The sequence below is a fragment of the Haliotis rubra genome, unplaced genomic scaffold (assembly GCF_003918875.1).
Source record: "Haliotis rubra isolate DU_JTF1 unplaced genomic scaffold, ASM391887v1 Scf816, whole genome shotgun sequence".
Lineage (NCBI taxonomy): Eukaryota > Metazoa > Mollusca > Gastropoda > Lepetellida > Haliotidae > Haliotis > Haliotis rubra.
The window spans coordinates 331,503-354,325 of NW_025767542.1; the positions used below are offsets into that span (position 1 = coordinate 331,503).

General features: G+C 39.4%; 1 protein-coding gene and 1 long non-coding RNA gene across 4 annotated transcripts in view; both read left to right on the top strand.

Moving 5' to 3' along the window:
- The window catches only part of LOC124261914, a 322,925-nt gene that overhangs the window by 206,920 nt on the left and 93,182 nt on the right, over nucleotides 1-22,823 (top strand). For all 3 annotated transcript variants that reach the window (XM_046696277.1, XM_046696278.1, XM_046696279.1), the window contains 5 exons: nucleotides 1,844-1,978; nucleotides 14,207-14,491; nucleotides 15,413-15,553; nucleotides 20,722-21,015; nucleotides 22,035-22,154. In XM_046696277.1, the coding sequence (XP_046552233.1) occupies nucleotides 1,844-1,978; nucleotides 14,207-14,491; nucleotides 15,413-15,553; nucleotides 20,722-21,015; nucleotides 22,035-22,154 (975 nt within the window). The remainder of the gene's footprint in view (nucleotides 1-1,843; nucleotides 1,979-14,206; nucleotides 14,492-15,412; nucleotides 15,554-20,721; nucleotides 21,016-22,034; nucleotides 22,155-22,823) is intronic.
- LOC124261922 lies at nucleotides 14,498-15,029 on the top strand. The gene is made up of 2 exons (XR_006894465.1): nucleotides 14,498-14,633; nucleotides 14,836-15,029. It is a non-coding gene; the product is annotated as an uncharacterized LOC124261922 (long non-coding RNA).

Below are 22,823 nucleotides of genomic sequence, written 5' to 3' on the forward strand. Positions count from 1 at the left end.
TGTTGGCGGCAACACCTTATTTTCCATCAAAAAGGGTATCACAGATTGTACCCATGTAAGAAATCGATCCCAGGTATTCGGCGTGACGTGCGAACGTCTTAAGCTCCGGGCTACACCTCGTCCTTTACCGTCCTTAAATCTAAACAAACACACAAAACATATGGGCCATGAGCCAGAAAAATGTTCGGTACCACCTAGAGGGACGAAACACTTTCATGTTTTTTAAAGTTGTTATGGTCTCTACATATCAAAAAGGTATAATGGCCATGTCGGTTTGGTAGCTCAAACTCAGACCGAGGCTTATTCCAAGATGGCCTCCAAAAAAACCCAAAATGTTAAAAACATGTCAATTCCAAGCTTTAATCCTTTGAGTAAAGGTCAACAAATAGGTTGGAATAGAAAAAAGGGAAGTAAAATAGTGCTAACATGATTAAAAAGATTTAATTAATATCAAGTTGTGTTATTTAATACCTTTAAATCATTCTTTTCCCTGATTTTGTAAGAGTCAAAATTGTAAGTTCAAAGAACTTTTTCGAAAACTCATCATTTCATTTATTCTGAAGACAGCTCTTTAATTTCAAAGAGTGACAGCACCTTCAAGTTCTTTGAATTGGTTAGTGATAGTCACTATTCCGCATCATAAACATCAGCTGCATCATCAGTGTCACTCTTCGGCATGTCATAGTCCTCGCATACCATGTTGTCACAAATCTGGTTCCGACATGCCACAGTGCATTTCAGTCAATGGTAATGTATTGACAACTTGGCAGTTTACAGACTGTTGTGCACTTACAAAAACAGCATCTGGAGCAAGAGGTCCTATCATCCAGCATATGTCTATGTGACAATTTTCTTCCACCCATCCATGACCATCTGTTGCCCGTTGAGTTGGATATTTAGCTTCCAGACAGTTGTACCATTTTGCAGCTTGACAGGTTGCTCTCAGCATGTGCTTGGATAGACAATCAAAGCAGGGTGTCAGTTCTCCTGATTCAATTGCCCCTTTTCTCACTTCATATACGTGGTAGCGTAATTGATGGACATACCTTATTTAAGAACATAAGGCATACAGGAGGCATCTGAATGCTTGAAGTGAGTCAATCAAACCTGGTGGCACAGTCCATTCATTCACAAGTTGTTGGGAAGCCTCTTGATATGCCTTGCTGTTGACAAGAAGTTTGCATGCATTGACCTTCCCTCTGCCTACAAAAGTACTAAAAGTATATATAACATGCGGCTGGTCAAACAGAGGTCCCACCTCCTATTTGCATAACCATGCATAGTTTCGAAACACAAAGATCTAGAACATTGATTTTGATATTATTAATTCCAACCCAACATGCAATATCTAATGTAAAGTCATTGGCTCTGAAATGTCACTGAACTTACAATAAAGCATTATGGCATCTCACTATGGTTGTCTAAGGGTTATGTCTCAACTAAAGCATGTTTACTTATGAATGTCACGCCACTCAAAAGTTGTTTGAACCGGGCTTTGACACTGACGACTTCAGTATAGCTTATAAATCGTTAGATTTAGATTTGTGTAGGGCACTTTCAACTATACTCCTATCCATTACCAAAGATCATTTTGACACGTCTAATAATATCGTTCGAAGGTTCCTGAGAGAGAGGGGCGGTAGGGTAGTCTAGTTGTAAAAGCGTTCGTTCGCCACGCCGAAGACACGGGTTCGATTCCCTACATGGGTACAATGTGTGAAACCCATTTCTGGTGTTCCCCACCGTCATATTGCTGGATTATTTCTTAAAGCGGCGTAGAACCGAACTCATTCACTCACTGTTTTTCACACACTGCTGTATTAATATCACATGTCACTTTCAGAGCAAGTCTTTGGTGGAACTTGTACTGACCGGACCCAGTGCGACACCTCAGACCAGAACATCAACTGTGTGCAGATGAGATGCCTCTGTAAGAATGGGATGTACAAGCCATCAACGATATCATTCTGTACGGAAAGTAAGTATCTTAATGGAGTTCTTTTTCTTATATCTTAGCTGCAGGCACCGAGAGAATGCCCGACGTCTGATGTCGTCTGTAATTTATCTAATATAGTAGATCCAGATGAGGAATGTTCAGTGCCGCGGTGCCACTTGTTCTATGATACAAAGAATATCTGACACATACAACGCTTATTGAGGTAACAGTAAAACATAGTAAACACGTGTGTTTTTGAAGTCGTCTAATGTATTTTTCAAATGATACGAATATCTAATTGTCCTCCAGTTTGGATTTGACTGTCAATGCTCTTGTTATTTTAACGGACGGATTAGAATAAGATACGATAGACAAGTATATATGGTGAAGTTCATTCAGCTGTTATTAGAGAAATAAAGTAGATTGACGTTCACTTAAAAACGTGAAAATATATATACGTAAACGCACCTTTCGTCCTCGAGTATTATTGTAAACATTGAACGCCAAAGCATTCCAAACAACTAATGACGATATGTGTACTGTTCGTCCGTGATCATATCATAGTTACAGATGCAGTATTGCCACTGCAGCAACACGATTATGCACATGGATAGTTGCCCTACTGCACCCTCTTTTCTTACCATCATGCCGTTTTAAAATGTGCGTAGTATTAATACTGGGTCACAAATCTGGCATCAAATAATCTAGCTGTCTTGTCTAGCTAAGATACACATTTATCTGACTGTGAGAGTTTCACCAAAAGTGTACCATGTCATAAACACCACATGTGCATGTTACCTAGCGTCCACACGTAGTTTAGAGTTTTAGAGAAGAATAATAAACATTTCAAGAGTAACTTATGTTTAGAGCTACAATTAACCTTATATATTAAGAAACTCCCAGATGGAATTTCGACTGAATCTAAGGCTTAGAATTGCTTATTATAAAACAAAATAATACTGTTTTCTGAACTTGGAGGTCACACTATATAGTTTAACGATACAATATCATGTAAAATAATAACACGTTCCTCTTTCAAAACTGAAAGTGTGAAAATAAGGTGACTTTCCATTTAACCATTTACATATATACGTCAAAGACAGGGTATACTTAGTCTCGGTTGTTAACTGGGCATAAAATTAAAAAACTGTGTAGTTTTATAACGTATCACTGAAAATAAGAAATGACACCACGTGTTCTGGAAAACATTATCAAATTGTATTATTGAGTCTACCCTGACAGAAGGTTGAGGATGACAGTGTATGGACTCAGATATAGAAGACTGATGACAGGTGTTCATATTTAAAGCTAAAGAATCAATCTTGATTGTTTGCTAAAAATCAATCAGTATTTTGACTTCTAAATTCTTTTCAGCTATTAAAAAGGATACAAGTTATGTTATGAAAATATTTACACCACATTTCATGATCTGATCACATTACCTCTCCGTACTGTTTCAAACCAATTTAGTCCAATTCGCTACAGTATGATTTTCAAAACGTAAATAGTACTATTTTATTTTGAGGATTTTAAATGTCAAACTGCACTATCTGAAATGTCATAGAGATGTTCCATTATTGTTCAGGCAACCAATAAACAGTGATCATCATGTACGAAATTATTACAACCACATCAGTTTGGAGCCACTCTAACAATCAATGTTTAGATAGGACTGGTAGGAGTCTACTTTAACATTGTTGTCTCATTTATACTTACCCGCATCAGTGACGACATGATTACTGTAAACCTCTCATATTATTTTGAGAGCCTATTTCAGAACAAGAAGTTGTCAGAAACTGCAGGGACATTGTTGTCTTGCGGGCATTGTTTAGTTCTAATATACGGCATTTATCATCGCCAAACAGACACCCACTATCACCTCTCTATCACATCATGTCATTCTTAAATTTAACAGTTCAATAAAGTATTGGCAACCTGACAAAGGGCGTCTAAACATTACATATACTGGACACAATAAGTTAGGGATATTGGTATTTTTATGATTTATATTTTATCAGTGTGTCAATGAATAAATAGATCATTAATCATAATTCAAAATTCGCATATATCCCTAACTATTTTTGTCTAGTATATTTTTTGGGCATTAATATATTACGTCAAAAAGTAGGTGATCAGTCAGTCAAACTATGCCATCAAGCACAACTTACATCACTTTGTATGAATTATACACATTACGTAAACACTACATGGTGTTGTATACGATTTGAAAGCCTAATTCCGCATATTGAAATAGTAAGTGTAACACATTTTACTCTCATTGAAACCAAAACAAAAGAGAAATGTAAATTGGGTAAGAATTTCTTTGCAATTCAAGAGTAACACACAAAAACGTAAATATCTCCAATGCCGATCACCAAGACTACGCAAGCCAATCTGATGGTCAAGCAGTTTTCAAATAATGATTCATGGCCACAAGTTACGGATTTCACGTAGCCAGCACCCAGCCAAATGTTACTACCTCTGCCAAACTATGAGGAAGCGACGCATGATCAGTTAACATTCCTTAACCAAGCAGAATGCAGCCTCCTTCTGATGGTACTGGTGGAGAGACGGATTCCAACTCATCATTGCCGGCCCAGGCCCTCGGTATGGGTAATGGGACTTCGTCTTGTCAGATAAATTGGGACTCGGTCATCACGGTCATTGGTCTTCAGGTTATCTTTACAATCCTTTACCTATAGCCACATATTTCCTCCACTGAGATGACTAATAACCGTTTGGTTAATGTTCACGTTTGCACCTGTGTTGCAACAGGAGAGCCCGCATCATGCATACAGGTTACTTATATCATGTTCTCTCTCTGCAAATCTACACCTTGCAATTGCTATGTCAAGTAAAGTTAACTGTAGTACTGTCGTTGCTATTCGATAACGATTATAAACACATGCTTCAATGAACGTTAAAAAAATCCCTGCTACGTTTGACTCAAATTTCTTCACACGAGCAGAGTAACGGATCATCGTGAAACGTCATGCGCTCTTGTATGTTAGAATTAACACGTCCATGGTCACTAGTCGCATATGGCACAGACCAGTCAGAGGTGCGTAACAGTATCAAATGAGATCCTTCCAATATTCAATGAATTTGTGAGCCTTATGTTAGGTGGGGACTCCAGCATCTTCCAATCGTCACTTTCTCAAAATTGCAGACCTGAAAATTATCATTACAAATATACAAATTGGCCTAAATGCAGTTACATGCAAACCGTATGATCAAACTATGTGCGTCTTTTGCACATGCAGTGCCTAACCTAACAGTGCAGGGATTTCAACTGCATGACACTTGCAGAACCGTCAGACAAAGCACAGAGGAACAACGTCATCGGCCGCTTGGATACAGTGTAACCAAGGTCGATCATATCGAAGGGGTGAGGGGCGGTGGGGTAGGCAAGTGGATGAAGCGTCCGCTGAAGACCCGGGTTCGATTCCCCACATGGTCACGGTGTGTGATAAAATTATTGTCCTCCTGAGAGGGTACGTAAGTCCTAAAACTTCCCAAGTCAATTTAGTTCTACACACCTTTTTAATCGTAGAATATTTGTTGTTTTATTATGGCTAAATCTCAGTACAATCGCCAGTGGCTGAAGGAATGGTACAAGTCAAGCTAGGGTCCATGCAGGTAGCCAAAGTACTGCAAGTCCCCTTGGCCCCTAGAGTGGTGATCTACCTTCAGTTGTTGGCGATTCTCAGCCTTATTTTATATTGTATTGTCCTAATTTGAAATCCTATTTTAGAGATATACGCTTGTCGTATTTCCTATTACTGTGATATACTAGATGGTTTTACTGTCCTTCGTCGACAGGTTTTTAGAATTTGCGCATTTGTCATGAATTTATAACTATCTTAAGTCCCGATGTGGTTGAAATACTGCCGCTGTGACTATAAACTTTAACTCACTCACTCACTCACTCACTCACTCACGGTATGTGAACCCATTTCTCTTGTTTCTTGTTGATATTGCTGGAATATTGCTAAAAGTGGCGTAACACCATACTCACTCACTCACTGAAAGGCGTGAAGTGTGTTCCCAAGCACCATCAGAAAGCTGTGCGACTCGATATTAACAACATGGGTGAACCCTCCAGATCCGGAAGGCTCTTTGTGGCTTCCACATCCGTGTATCATTAGATACGGGTGATCCAACGGATGACCACTGCAACAACCACAGCATCAGCAATACCGAATGTCGAATGTAGGACCAGACTGTCCAGAGCCACGCCACGCCACGCCACGCCACGCCACGCCACGCCACGCCACGCGCCGTCATCCGAGCCAAACGACGATTTCAGTGGTGTCACGCGCGTATATTATGTGGTGTAGCAATGTGTCCCGATCTGTGTCCTATCGGCACAGAAGGAATAGGACACCATTTCCCTGGGTGTGAACCGTGTTCTGTATATTTCGAAAGGCAAGGGATTTCATGCACGGCTGATTTGTTCTAGAATCTAGTCAAGTAGTCAGAGGTTAACAGCTATCAGACATGACATCTCCCACGCCATTGTTGCCAGCTGCCAACGGAGTGCACATGTCAAATATAAAAGTCCTGGACGTTCGCACTCATTCTGCTAAAAGTGCAAATTTGCAAATTTGTTATCCTTTTTCTGAGATAGATGTGCTAAGTGTACTTTCCACGGATGTAAGTGAAAAGCTATCTGATATTTTTAAGAAGGCTAGAAAGAGGCAGGCCATTAATAAGGCCAATGAGATACACACCAACATTATCGAAGGAGTCGCCGCCCGAGACTAAGAAACGTATCCAATCTGTTTCCATCCCGAAGACTTCTGTCAGTGTGTTTGAGCAACCAATTGAGAAGATTCAGTTACATATTCAGGCTGTGATTCACAGAAATGTGACTCCATATCAGAAGAATCTAGCAGCAGTTGGAGACGATGCACACCCAGAAATATACCCCACTCAACCCCTACCTCCAGCCCAGAAGCCAATTAGTGTCAAGATTACACAAGATCAGCAGGAACTCGAATGCATCGTCCACTCGTGCCTTATGGTCAATTCATAGTCACAGCATAGACTCCTACTAAGCCAGGACTTGGAAAAGAAACGATCCTACATTTCGAGGGGATACCTATGGAAAGTGCCCAGGCGCAGATGCTAGGAAGAGGTCTTTCGAGGCTAACATCATCAGACAGGCTATGGTCAGCTTGCTTCAATCACCGGGTGGTATGCTGTCCATTTAGGTTCAAATGAATCCACTGAACCATGACACACATGGGCACCAACCATGATACTACTATTTTTAGTCCAGTACTATTGAATATGGTACTGTATTGAAAAATATAAGCTTTAACTTTGTGTCACAGGTTTACACTGATACGGTCCCCCAATAATCCCTTTGTTTTTCTATTTGACATGCCTGATTGCTTCAGTAATTATGGACAAAAGGTGTCTGCACTATGAGGAGACTCCTTTACTACACACACTGCCCATCCGCAAACAGTAGTTTTGACCTTGGTCTGCAGATGGATTTCATGTTATCACGTCAATTGACAACAGATTAGACGCGTTCAGTAAAAGGAAAAGACGACAAAGATTTGGAAATGATAGTGTTACTATTATCAAGGTTGTAGCATTGGCAAAAAGTTAATTTCCTCAGTAAAAACAAACAATGCTAAATGTGAAGCAAAACATTTTATAAAAGTGTTTATTAAATGACTTTTCTGTCATCGGTATTCATTGACATTTCCGTCACCAACGTGCATACATACCCTATGTATATTTTTGCGTACAAACGCTGTATTATGTATTGGTACAAACTGTTAAATATGCCTTCTATACGATGCATTCCTCGTTGTCGGGTGGCTCAAAAACTTACCTTTATTCTCAATTTAAATTTATTTTTGGTGTTGAGCCATGTCTCCATTGCATAGCTATCAAGAAATTTCATATTGCCTTAGCGAGGTTCAGGTGTAGTTCCCACCAACTGAATATAGAAACTGGTAGATATATAAAGAAACCAAAAAACTCAAGATTGTGTGAAATGTGTTCCTGTAATTATGTAGAAAATGAGTTCCACTTTTTACTGATTTGTACTGTCTATGATGATCTACGTAAAAGTTTTATCCCTGTCGATGTTTTCACCCATCCAACCTTGTGTAAATTTAATCGACTGATGAGTAATGCTACTCCTCTGGTTTTAAGAAATCTTGCCATGTTTATCTTCTATGCTAATAATCGTCGTCGCTACAGCTTGAAGGCTGCCAATGTATAACGTTGTACAATGGGCCGATGGCCTACATTTACACGAATAGAGACTATACTAGAAAGGCGGCGATTTGTACGTCCATCTGAAGCCCCTGCCTTTCCTATAGCTAAGGCCAGACAAACGCCAACAATGTCCGACATCACTGCAGTCAGGCACAGGCACTTGGTCACAGCACCTTATCAAACATGATGAAATCCAGGAACCGCTTTGTCAGGGCACTGTCACATTTCTTTCAGATTTTCACAATTGCTGCAAAATCCTGAACTGACAGGTAACAAATAGAGGGAGCATGCCCTAGAACTTATGTCTGTGTGTTATTTATTTAAAAAATAATGCATGACATTCAATGAAAACCCAACGCGAACTTCACACTAATATGGCCTCCTTGAGCGACCGTTACGGCACCACAACGTCTCCTCATGAACAGGAAAACCTGTCGGAACACTCTGACCATAAGTCGATGCCATTGTGTGCCCAAGGTCATGGAAGGTTGATTCATGTGCTATCGCGCAGTAGAATCCAAACAGTAGAATCTATCCTTATATAAAAAGCCGGTCTTATGTACATTTGGCAGTCCCAGTTCATACTTTGAAGAAAATGGTGTTTCAAAGACTTAAAGATCAATTTATCCAGCATGGTCATCTGAAATTTAAAACTCTTGCAAAGCCACCACATACAGAATCCTGAAATCCGAGCTCTAGTTAGAAGAGTATTTTAGTATGCTTCTTAAACCTATTGGTATCCACAAATTCGGACACAGATTACCCAACTAGGCAGATGGAATATTATACTCCTAATCAAAAGAACATTTATTCAATCCCAGAATAACTGTGTTGGTGATGAATGCACTTTTGTGTTGTCCATACTTTAGCGAATATAGCAAAATAAACTATTGTCATCATACATTCATGTTCAGCCAAAAGTGTTAGACATTATTTAAAAGTAAGAACAATTATGTACCGAGAAGGCTAAGCAAATTTTGTTCTCTCTCTACCTTTTACACAATGTTTCAGTATGTACATTAATATAGCCAAATGTCCTACCGACATGCAAGATTGTTTAATAATATTGTTTAGTACTCGCCCGTGGAAGATACTGCTGTGTAATATTTTTACGGCAATATTACAGTAGTGTAATACCGCTCTAGGTATGACGTACAAATGGTTTACAGTTATGACGTCAGAATACTAATACCTCTGTCACAATGGTATTAAGCCTTGCTTGACCTGCGGAAAGCTGAGAGTCCTCACATTGTAGGTAGTTCCTATCAATTCTGTGAAATACCATTTTTATTTAACTCGTGAAAGATTTGCAGAAGTATTACACGGAAGGTCGTTTAGTATCCTCTATATACTGTACATTACAGTATAGTCCCCGGAAAGTAATAAAGGTTCTGTTCTGTTCTATTCGTGCACCTGCTGTACCGGATTGTACAGCATTTAGACAACCCTTGAAATGCTCACGTTCCTGATGAGTGAGTGAGTTTAGTTTTACGTCGCACTCAGCAATATTACAGCCATATGGCGTCGGTCTGTAAATAATCGAGTCTAAACCTGATGAGTCGTGGCATATTGGGTTCTTTCTATATGATATTTTGATGCGTTTTCCGTTATAGAAATGTCTGTGTGCTTTCATTCCAATGTAGGTGTAGGTGATCACGTTTTATGACCAAAGGCATGTACATGTTCAAAGAACAGCAATGTTAGTATGCTCAGGCCGGGATAATCGGCATAACAGGTACAAATATACAGGAATTCATACACAGGATGACAAAATTCTTGACAGCTTTATAAATTAGTTCTTTACCATAGAGGAGTATATCCCTAAATCATACCATACGACATTTGATAGAGTCAATTAGCGGTAGGCTTCCAAATTCTCCATATAGCATGCATAATGGCGTGCTTCTCTTTTCGGGGAGTAATTTGCGTAAAAGGTTAACATGAACAGATTCAATAGCTTTATAGTTTATAGTTTTCAAAACCCAAACCATATATCAGAATAACCATTGCATCAAAGGGATACAACTGATATTTTATTGACAGATTAAAGATTCGACTTATAAGTAGCACGACATACATTGGCTGATTGGCACATTCTTTAATAGAGGTTTTTAAAGAATTATTGTTTAGAATACCAAAATATTTATAATCATTGACATGTTCGACGAGCCATTTAATAGCATATGTTCACTCGTATCTCATTTTGTACTGCCAAAACTTGTATATTTTTTTTGCTAGTGTTGATGACTAATTTCCACGTTTACAATAAAGAATAAATGCGTCAAACACGTTTTGCAAATTTTGGTGGTTGAAAGATAATAATACTGAAGTAATAAGGAATGAAGTAGCGCGATTAATACAAAAGACATATATATGTAAGAGTCCGTCGAGTGACTTCTACTCCACAGAAAGATTAGGGCAATGTTTGGGAATGTAAAGGCGGTTCCAAGTCTTGAGAATAAGGCAGGGAAAATGTTCAGGGTATACACCATTTGAGCACACACGTTAATAAATAAAATCGCGCATGTCAACTATAGTTCGATTGAGTTGCCATCAGTGCTTTGCGCCAAACATTGTCAAAAGCTTTGAATTCTGAAAATCAATAAAACCACAATACATTTTAGGTTTCTCTTTTTAGGTGAATCAATAATAGCATAAAGGCTAAAAATATTGTCATTCGTGGAGTAGCCGTGCCTACAACCTGCTCGTGATTCTGATAAAATATTATTCCTTCAACAAAGTCGTTTAATCTTTCGTTGAGAACTGAAGTGAATAATTTTCCACAGTAACTTATAACACTTCTGGGCCGGAAATGTCAAGGGTCATCTGTATTTCCTTTTCCTTTGTAGACAGGGCGGTTAATACCATTCAATCATTGTTTAGGAAAAATCCCAGTATCAAATATTAGATTCATACTCTAACATACAAAGGTTAAAAAGCCGGCACAGAAGATTTAATATACATGTATTCATCAATAGTGTGATCCCGGTCGCATGCCTTACTATTTCTTAGCAGTCGTATGGCACGTACAATTTCATGTTCATGTAAATCAATGTTCAGAATATCATTACAATCATTTATGTCAAAATTAGTGCTAAGATCAAAGGGATCATCGATCGATATGATTTGCCTTTTCAGCATTTAAGTTCTATATATATTCAAAAGCATTATTGATAAGGTGCAAATCTGCGTCAATATCTTTCTCACGTAACATTTTCCAAAATGAGCGTGAATCGCTTTTATGCAATATTATTTGCATGTTAAAACTGTGTTTGTTATAAAATGTTCGATGGACTTTTTTTTTTTTGCTACTGTTTTCTACGGAAGCGTAGTGTGGCCACGGTGAAAAATGTTTTAGTCTCATTATCTCTTACTTAGGACTTAGTATCTCCTACGTAGGACTTAGTATTTCCTACGTAGGACTTAGTATCTCCTACCTAACACTTAGAACTTAGTATCTCCTACGCAGGACTAAGTATCTCCCACGTAAGAGTTAAGTCCTACGTAGAACATAGTATCCCCTGCGTAGGACATACTATCTCCTACGTAATACTTAATATCTCTTACGTAGGACTTAGTATCTCCTACGTAGGACATACAATATCTCCTACGTAGTAGATGAGCGATATGAATTAATATACATTCATTTGAAATGGTCGACTTAAATCCCCAGACACGCAAACAATCCCATTTCACTGTTTCAACCACTGTTAGAGTATACAGTCATGTGTTTCATTCACTATTAGAGTCATGTACATGTGTTGAACTAATCGCTGCACATTACTGTCATGTGTTGAACTAATTGTTGCACATTATTGTCATGTGTTGGACCGACTGTATAATACTGTACTGCCTTGCGCTCAGTTTGCTCTACTATTACGCGCTGCAGTTCACTGTTATGTGTTGCACTTTGTTACACTTTACTGTTATGCTTTGAATATTTCAGAGGCCGTTGCACATGGGTCATAATCTGCGTGCACAGATCTGTGTTATACTATCGGTGGCAACCTATGGATGGTTATTCCCATGATTCAGGAGCCGGTCGAGTGTAGTAGCTAAGTCGACACAGAAATTGTTTGTCAGCAATAATTTCCCTGACCTTCCTCCAAGATAAAAGACAACGTTACCATCTTCTTGTGAATAAATATTACAGCTTGTCGAGTTTGTGGCATTACACATGATGGGGATTCTGTGTTAGAACTAGACCCCAGTAACCTGTGCTTGGATCCTTTCGGTAGGCTATGCGACATTATTAATGCGAGTTACATTATACGTTGTTCACTGGTCACGAGGGGGACATGGGTTGATGTACCCTCTATGTTTGTTTATGTTCCCTGAGCCCGAAGGGGAACATAAACAAACATAAAGGGTACATCAACCCATGGGCCCCGAGGGAGCAGTGAACAACGTATTTATCTTACCGAACACTTCAATGTTAATTTTGAACTGCTTGAAGCACGGGTATTGGGTCATAATAAGGAGTACCGGAGTTAGGCAACAGCCCAAACACTACAAACACAAAGTACCTAACGAATTCCCACAGTTCGGCATTTCCAGCGGGTAACATAGAAAATGTTACTCGTTTGTAAGTGGGGTACATTGATTGGCTCAGCCAATCAGAAAACGACATTTATGTGTGAGGTAAGATAATGAACATTGGCGAATATATGGCTTTTGTGTTACAGCGGTTTACAATAACTACAATGACAATTCTTTGCCTTTTTGAATTTCGTATTGTTTTACGCCGCACTCTACACCTCTTCACCCAGTCAAGTCAACCTGTAAACGATCACGAAAAACAAATCGCCAACAACGAGCGTTGTATCCGATCCAACCTAACTCCATCTGAAGACAAGCAACAACTTGCGGAGAATGTGTTATTTCCAGAGTTTATTCATATCATAACCTCACCCCCACCCTCCCTCTATGTATGAATGAAAAGATGTATGATAGATCAAACATAACCATACCCAAATTGCCATCACTGCACTTATCAATAGAAGGTTCACTTCGCCCTAACGTAATACACATACACAATAACACCGTATAGCAACTCTGCGTTAGTGTCAGGAATATTCACTGACTCACATTTCTACTATCTAACGTCCTACATAACCAAACATTTCTCAAATTCATATCCATACTTCCTAATCCGAACCTCTGCAATAATTATTATCAAGTCATATCGTGGTTGCTCGATTTAATAATTACGTGTGACCCATCCTGATAACTGCAGGATTCTTATCAATTTCCCTTTCACCTCATGGAACATTAGTTGTGTATATACACAAATATTAATACATATAATAATCATTTTCTATGTAGGAGATATTAAAGAGATTGTATGTCCTACGTAGGAGATACTAAGTCCTACGTCGGAGATATTAAGTACTACGTAGGAGATATTATGTCCTACGTGGGAGATATTAAGTCCTACGTATGAGATAGTGAGACCAAAAACATTTTTCACCTTGGCCCTACTACGCTTCCGTAGTTTTCAAGATGCGTTTGGATTTGTAAACTTTTTTGTTTGTTAAAAATACTTTTTGCCTGATTATACCGTCCCCCCTACAGATCTTACACTGACGTCCGAACCAGGTCTTAGCTCTGTTACATCCTGGTCTGGTTGACGTTGTTTGATTTTTCCAGTTTTTACTATATTTAATCACAAATACCCATTGTTGTTTTTGCTGTTTATCTCATCCATGCATACCCTTACGTTGTCTTTGTAAATCCCTATTGGATGTATATAGGTCTGTGCTGTGCTGAAGCACTTTACTTTTGCCTGACAACGGTATGATGATTTGTACCAAACGCCGCATTATAACATAATAAAGAAGCCATCGTCAATAAAATAGCTTGCCTCTTTTCTAAAATTCAGAAAATTCATGAATACTGATGTCATAAATATCACTATCCTCAGACATACACATGTAATCCTTTACAGTCAATACATTTGCAGATGATAATTATCCCCGATGTTAAGTGTTCGCTTTCCCTTATCAATGTTAATATGCATACTTTCAGCAAGCATTCTAAAACCAGTCATCACAGATGCACCAACTATAGGAGCAGGTAATATTGATATCAGCTGGACCAATACCGATGTCGCTGGAGGGTACACATCCAGCTATACAGTAACGTGGACTCCAGGAACTACAGGTTCTCTAGCATCTGTTACTGCAAACCAGAAGAGCTACAGCATCCAGCCACTGTCTCCAGCAACAACATACACTGTCACAGTTGGACTTATCATCACACAGCACGGCAGGAGTCAGACGATTACCTCGGACCAAAGGACATTTACAACAAGTAGCTAAGTCAACTTTCACTCAGTCATTACTGTCACAACTTGACCAGAGATTAAGTTTATCACTTCAAGGCTTGAATGTGCACATTTTCCTTACCAGAAATACTCAACATATGGCAGTAAAACTCTTGTACGTGGATCAGTGTATGAAATAAGGCCCGTCCGACCGACCGAGACGGTCTAGATTTCTGACGGACGGTCTGAATTTACATCTAGCCAGCCACACGGTCTGGTAAAGTTTTTAGATGTTTCATGCATCGTAGTAAATTCACCATATTTGGTCTGGTTAAATCCATTTTGGGCTGGTTACATTTTGGAATTTTGGCTTATTTCATACACTGACGAGGGTACTGAAATCAAACAAGGGGGTGCTTGTGAATGGGTATGGGCTTAGGTCGCTTTAAGAAATATTCTTTAAATTTTCCTGCCAGGGACACCGGATATACTTAATAACACAGTTCACTTGTACAGACATCAGCGCGGTTATAAGACAAGTGTATAGTACTATGACATGTAATGCATGTATATATAAAATATATATAGGGACATACGTTATTAAAATTACTGGTTTCAGTGGGATATTGCTTATTATCCTCTATCATCTGGTTAGGTTCATCTTTAGTTTGGTGTTGGTACACGTCGCACGGTCGTCTAAAGTCTCATAATTCGCGGTGCAGAGTTCTACTCCTATGATCATGAGTTCGAATCCCTGTTAGACCCGACCATGTTTATACGTGTGTTTGTATCATATGTTCATGGGTTTCACCAAGGTGACAAACGTCGTAGAAATGTATCACTGTTCAACGCGGTGTTAAAGCAAACACATTCACTCCTTAGATTAGATGTTTAATGAGCGTTAGAGAGATGTATCATCACCCACCTATGTGTCAGACAGTTCTGTACTGCCATCATGTTACTTTCAGAACAAGTCTTTGGTGGTGAATGCAGTAACCCACTCGTGTGTGACACAACAGACCCCAACATTCAGTGTATACAGTCAAACATGAAGTGTCTCTGTACAGATGGGATGTATAAGCCAGCAGCAGCAACACTGTGTCAGAACAGTAAGTATCTAATTGGAGAATGATTGGTTCTTACTTTTAGCTGTCGACATCTATACAGTTCCTTGTAAGTGTATGAGCTTTATTAGGTTTTGCATAGAAGGAAGACTGAATTGCCAATGTGAGCAGCATCTAATATGCTGCGCGTCCTTTCTTTTCAGATGCATGTCTAAATGTCAGTAGCCGGATTCTTGTAGTTACTGATTATCCATGAGATATCTGCACAAGTATCTCAAAATCATCGCTAATTGGCATGAACTATCATCGCTCAACACAGTTACTAATGTAAAAAAACATCTTTTTTTCTTGTGTAGCTGTTGGGTAGCCTAGTGGTTAAAGCGTTCACTCGTCATGCCGAAGACCCGGGTTCGATTCCCCACGTGGGCACAATATGTGTAAAAACCATTTCTGACGTCCCCATTGTGATATTGCTAGAATATTGCTGAAAGCGGCGTAAACTAAAGTCACTCACCCCCACAAATTTATTGTGTATGTGAAGGACAACTCTGAATGTTAGGACCCAGTAAGTAACATTGACAAAAGGGGAAATTTCAGTGGTCTTGCTACCCGGTCCAGGGGTCAGAAGGCTAAGATCATTAAAATGTAGCAAATAGCGAAGTACATGTATTTCCTCTGGCCAGTCTGGGACACCTTTGGTCTCTTTGCTGTGTTTCTATCCGCACTAGTGTCATAAACGGGTTCTTCGGTGGGTTTCTACGATCCGCTCTTGTGTGAAATACGGAGTGAGTGTGGGTGTTACGCTGCTTATAGCAATATCAGGGCGGGGGACACCAGACACGGGCTTCACACATCGTACCCATGTGAGTATCGAACCCAGAAATTCAGCGCGACGAGCAAACGCTTTTACCACAAGGCTATCCCACCGCCCCGTGAAATACGGAACGTTTCACCAAAATGCCTGTGTATAAAAACTATCATTGTTGATTGTACTCACTACAGACTCACATAGCTCTGAACACAGCGGAAAAACAAGTGAAATCTTTAAGACAAGTAAAACAATACAGTGTGACCTCTTATAACGGTGAAATCTGACTTGCACGTTTTGTTTTGTACATAGGTCATCTAATCTGGTAGTCGTTATACAGTCTGCTTTTATATTTTATTGGGTATATGTCGTTCGAAATGGTCTCCCCTAAATCTACGCAGCATTTCTACAATGCGTAAGACAAGTCAAAACACTTTTGGACTGCAATCTAATGCGATAAACGAAAGCCATAACAGATAAACAACAGGTGTAGTTTAACTTCTCATTTCCTTCCTGATTTCTTCTGCGTCTATTACATTTTGATATACGCGCAATTTTCCTTTAAATCAATGTACATTTTCAGATTGTTAAAGCTTATTCAGAAGTAACGCTTGGTGATCAGTTCGTGTGGTTTTCCGGCCTTTGTGTTTTGGACTAGGGCCGGATTCGTCGGATGGCCGTTGGTGGTTGCTCTCTGTCGATGGCGATTTGTGTTTAAAATTATATCTGTGACAAGCGATTGTCGACAAGTCAGTATAACAAAATATGGGTGTGTTGAACAGGAGCATGTTCAATGTCCTTGCAAGTCACTTATCCCATGTCTGTTACCAGTGGATCATACACGTCTTCATTCACAATAAGTACCGGTGCCGTAATTCGTTGAGAAGAGCTGTGTCCCATGGATAAGCCAGACACTATTTATGTTTCTAGGTTGTCAGCACTACCGGTTACACAAAACCAAATGTTTTCCCATAGACTTCTATAGTAACCTTATGTTTTTTTAAAAATTATCCAGGCTATCAACAGCCATTCCATGGGTACAGTCTGGCCTTTAAACTACAAAACACATAATTTCTGGCCAACTTGTCGGGCTAATTTTCCGAGCACAGGAAGCGGAACACATCAACCTAAGTTCCGCACCAAATGTCACCCACTGGAAAATAGCTGTACACAATAAGCATAAGTCATGGTGATGAAATGACAGCACTAAATACTTAAAATTGTGGTCAGTTTTAATTACTGGATGGATGTGCTTGTAAAAAATATAAATATCTGACACTATTTCATCCAATCACAGCTGCCACATGTCTCTCTCTCTCTTCAGTTGTTTACATACGGGACTCGCTCAGGGAGCATGTGATTCTGATTTAGTGTAGTGGAACCTATACCGGTGATCGTGGGTTTCACTTAAGTGGTGAACGTCAACTCCCGAATAAATCCGGACCTCCCGACTAAATAAGAATACTGCAGCGTGCTGTAGCTGTCTTAAACCAAGTATATGCAATTTAAATGCAGTTTGGTTCTTTCTCCTTCTTTACATGCTAGTATAATCTGCGTATAATCTCTGGAATTTCCAGACCTTCTAACAAAGAGATTCTTCTTCGTAAACATCATGCTGTTGTCCCTCATTGTCATAACGTTTCCGAAGACGTTTGATACAATTCTAAACATATTCCTTCTGTGTTCTCTGGTGATCAAATGTCGTTATTAGCTATGTTTTAGCTCATACTTACGAACATTATTGTCAGATTTCACCTACGTTAATCCATTCTCACCGTCTTATCTAGTTGGTGAAACATTGTAGGTGCTCTAATCTGCCATCCGAACTGTCAACCATGAATACAAGCTGTTTATGTCTTCCCTGATATTCCCGATGACGTTTTGTTGGCTCTTGTGTTGAGGTGTTCAAAGCTCTGATTCGTAGATTTGATCGCACATTTCTGTTCTAGGAGGTTCATTGCCTTGTTTCGCTGTTTCTTAGTCCAACATATTTTTAAGAGCATTAATCTCATTTACTGACAGGGTCCTCTCTACGATATGATTCAAAGTCACTGCAGGCATCGGGCAGGGTTCCGTTCAAATTCAAAAGTAGGATTGAGAAAGATTCATCGGTGAAGCAATTGCCTCTGATTTGATTTGTATTGCTTGACTGGATAATGGTGCCATGTTTCACCATATAGTGCACTTTACATTTCCCCATTTCTAAGGAACCTTATGTGCACGTCCGCCCAGTACAACTCACACCAACCTGGTTCCCGGGGTCTCCTGCGCTACGCTTCGACACTGATCCGGCAATGACTACCGAATGGCGACTATGTTTTATGTTTACGATTTCGTGACAATAGCGAGCTGACAGAAAATGTCAACGCACATGTCGGTGTTGAAAATAGGTGCACGTGTGTGTGTGCGTGCGTGCATGCGTGTGTGTGCATGCGTGTGTGTGTGTGTGTGTGTGTGTGTGTGTGTGTGTGTGTGTGTTATTGTTTACATTTCGCCCAAGTAACGACGACTTTCGTGTCTCAAAACTGCTTAAATAACGTTTTCGTGCACAGAAAGTAACGATGGGCGTTTTCTGGTGCCGCATACTTTGCCTTTTTAACGATGAAAATGCTATGAAAAAATTCTAACCACCCGTTCTCGGATTTTTCTATAGTAAATATATGGCGTGTCGACCAGTAGTGAAGACTGCCGTTCGGTAGTCATTGCCCGGGTCAGTGTCTAAGCGTACTGCAGCAGAACCCGTGAGCCAGGTTAACTCACAAATACACATCTTACTACCTTATTTACCTGTTTAATCCGTTTCCCATGTCTGCCTCAACACATATTTGCGTACCTTTCTTCCATGAACTGTTATTCATGGTGAATCGACTATAAAAGAAACGTTTGGTCATTAATCCAGACCCCTTTGTTGTAAAACGAATCTATTTTTTACTTATCAACATCGGAATATCAGGACTTCTACACAACATCGATCACTTGATTGTCTGGTTTGTTCACAGGCCACCGTGGAATAATGACAATGGCGCAGCAAGGCTATAAATTCTTACCTTTGCAGAAACAGTATGTGAATGACGAGTGTTACCGGGAGGGCAAAAAATACTTGGTGTCGTTACTGATTTTCAGTGGTACATTCATAATGTTTCTAGTTTCCCATGTACACCGACCGGAATCCGTGTCTGAGGATAGACACGACTTCGAAAGGATACTTTTGCACTGACGTCTTTTATGTGAAATTCCGACGCGAGAACGATCAAATGAGAAGATTTGTCATGTTTTCTTTAGATTATATTTCTATCAGTACTCGAAGAAGAAGTGCGTTAATACGCCTACAATATTGTACCACATTTACATACACGCTATATGTGCGTGTGTTTGGCGTCTGTTTTTACATTATCTACTGCACTTTCATTTGTTTTAAATGCATCTGTGTCATGTTGTATGGTCCCTAGAGTGGTTATCTACCTTCAGTTGTTGGCGATCCTCAGCCTTGTATTGTCCTAATTTGAAATCCTCTTTTAGTGATATATGCTAATTTATATTTCTTGTTACTGTGATGTACTAGTTGGTTTTACTGTCCTTCGTCGACAGGTTTTTAAACTTTGTGCATTTATAATGAATTTACAACTATTTTAAGTCACAATATGGCTGAAATATTGCCGATGTGACTATAAATTTTAACTCACTCACTCATGTTGTATGATCGACGAAGCGTGCTTCTTAGTAGGCCTATTTAAATAGTGTGATGATATATGCAATAAGAGGTTGATATATTTTCCATGGAGCAGCCATATTCAGTGAATTCTTTGTGCATGAATGTCATCGTAGGTGCATACAATGTACAGTAAACAGTAAAAGTCATCTGTGGGAGAATTTAAAATACGCCACAGATACATGGAAGACCCAAGCTTTGTGTTGTGTTTTCAGGTTGTGTTTTCGGCCTCCGAGTGGTGCATTCATATATGTTTTATTTATACCCTTACACTAAATGTTATCTGTCTATGAGGAGGGGCAACACTGGGTATCCCTTTGTATTTTTGGTGAGACAAAAGTGTCGCCAATCTAACATATCTTGATGATGCAATCGCATCTTCGTTCATTTAACATGCTAAATGACCAAATGCCCAAATCAATAAAAGACAAAAATACTCCCCTCTGTAAGTGAATCACGTTCTTAATGCCCAGTCGTTAGGTAGAGGCACCTGAAAAACTTCCTGTCAAAAGATCAAAGATTAAGAGTTGCGAAGTTCCCCATGATGACGTGTGTGCAGTAATACATGTGACAGGACCGGTATATCAGGAGACTGAGCATACATTTATCATACATACCACTGTTGACGCTTTAAGTGAATGTCGGCAATGATAGTACTTGGATTTTTGTTACTGATCTGAACATGTATATTTTCAGCTAGCCCACTAAAACCAGTCATCACAGAACCACCATCTACAGGGACAAGTAATATTTACATCAGCTGGACCAATACCGATGTCACTGGAGGGTACACATCCAGCTATACAGTAGCGTGGTTACCAGGATCTCCAGGATCTTCAGGATCTTCAACATCTGCTCCTATAACCCAGAAGAGCTACAACATCCCGTCTCTGTCTCCAGGAACAGCATACAGTATCACAGTTAGACACACCATCGCACTCTACGGCAGGAGTCAGACGATTTCCTCGGACCAAAGGACAATTACAACAAGTACCTACGTTACACTTTTCCCCAGTCATTATTGTCACAACTTGATTCCATATTATGTTTATTACTTCAAGACTTGAATGTGCTCTTTCCCATACCAGAAATACTCAAAACCTGTGAGTGAAAGCTCTTACGTTGGCAGTGAACTCAGACCGAATGGTTTGACTCACGTCTTGTATTTGGAACTTGACAGTGATGAGTCATTTACAGTTAAAACGCAATATAAAACCATTATGATTTCCGGAGTAATGTTTATGACAATTAATTTGTAAAAAGTCATTGAAGTCTTGATGGAACATGCAGCATTACTCTCTTAGAACAGAGCTTATCCTTTGAAATGTCTCTCTTTTTTGGGCAGATTTTATGCCCTAACACCTGGCTGTTCCTCACTCTGCACTCCTCCCTCGTAACAAAAAGTGAACTGTGTCAATATTTTAATGATAGTTTGTTAAGCAACTTCTTTATTATAAGGGCATAAATTCTGCAAAAAATCTCACAGAGTTGGTCTGATATTTTGATCATGATCAGCGTTTCATTGAGTATTATGTGTTTATTAGTTTTCGAGTTAGATTTCAATGCATCGGTCCGCTTTTGAGCCAAACGGACGGTAATTCGCCTGAACAAACACGGTAATGTGGTTCAAGACACAATAAGGAAATTATGGACATCAACTTGAGTATATGCTGAAACTATTATCTGCCTATACTGCATCTGGATATTGTGTCAACTTCAGCCATGGTATAATGTCATGTTGTTAGAAAACCTTTACATGTCGCATTAATCAAGTATTAATGAGACAATATATTGGATGTAGGTTTGAATGTGTACATATATGTGACTACTAATAAGCCTTAAGAACTGATTTTTCAACATTAGAAACATTGATACCCAGATGTATACATTCACCAATATCACATGTTGAACGAATGTTCATAAACTGATTATCTTCTCTCTCATGTTATCACACGTACGACGTATTGTGGGCTATCTCTGCAGACTTACGCCTTAATCATTGCTTTCAGGGATAGGCTACAACGGAAGCTGCTCACAACCTGGTTTGTGTTACGATGCCAGTGCCAACTGTTACAGTGACAGGTGTCGCTGTGATCCGAGATTCTACCGAACTACAACCTGTGTCAGCAGTAAGTGGTTAATATGGATGTCTATCTTACCTTCCACGTGAACTTTGGATTGTGACTGGCTCATTTCTACTTCTTCAGAGTGGCATCCTGACCGAATCTTATAAGAGTATACATGTATAATGCACCGGCAATATGCAGCTAGGTAAGATAAATGCATTGTCCACCGATCATTCCAGTGTCATGGGGTGGTGTACCTGTGGTCATGTTGACCCGTGGATAAGTTATTATTGTTCATGTTTATTCTTGAAACCCTTTAGCGTCATGGCGCCAAAATGTGGATGTCAGGCGCGCCCTTCAACATATTTCCGGTGATGTCATTTTATTGCACATAATCGGAAGTTTCTCTCTTAGTCGAACATCAAGCAATGTCAGTCAGTACTTACATCAACTTACATCGCAATGTTCTGTGAACATGAACAAGTTATATATGGATGTACCCTGTTCAACTGACCTCCGTCTGAACATCTGGAAGTAAATGATATGAAAACCAATCAAAGTGATAACCACGACTCCAGACGCACCGTCAGTCTGAAATACTAGGGTCGTTTTATTAAGTTTAAACCCTCACAATGAACGAATTGCGTAATGGCGACTTTTTGTTGTGGAAATCCCATGATATCAGAGACATATCCAAAATTAGATATATTTGTAAAACGTCACTAACTTATT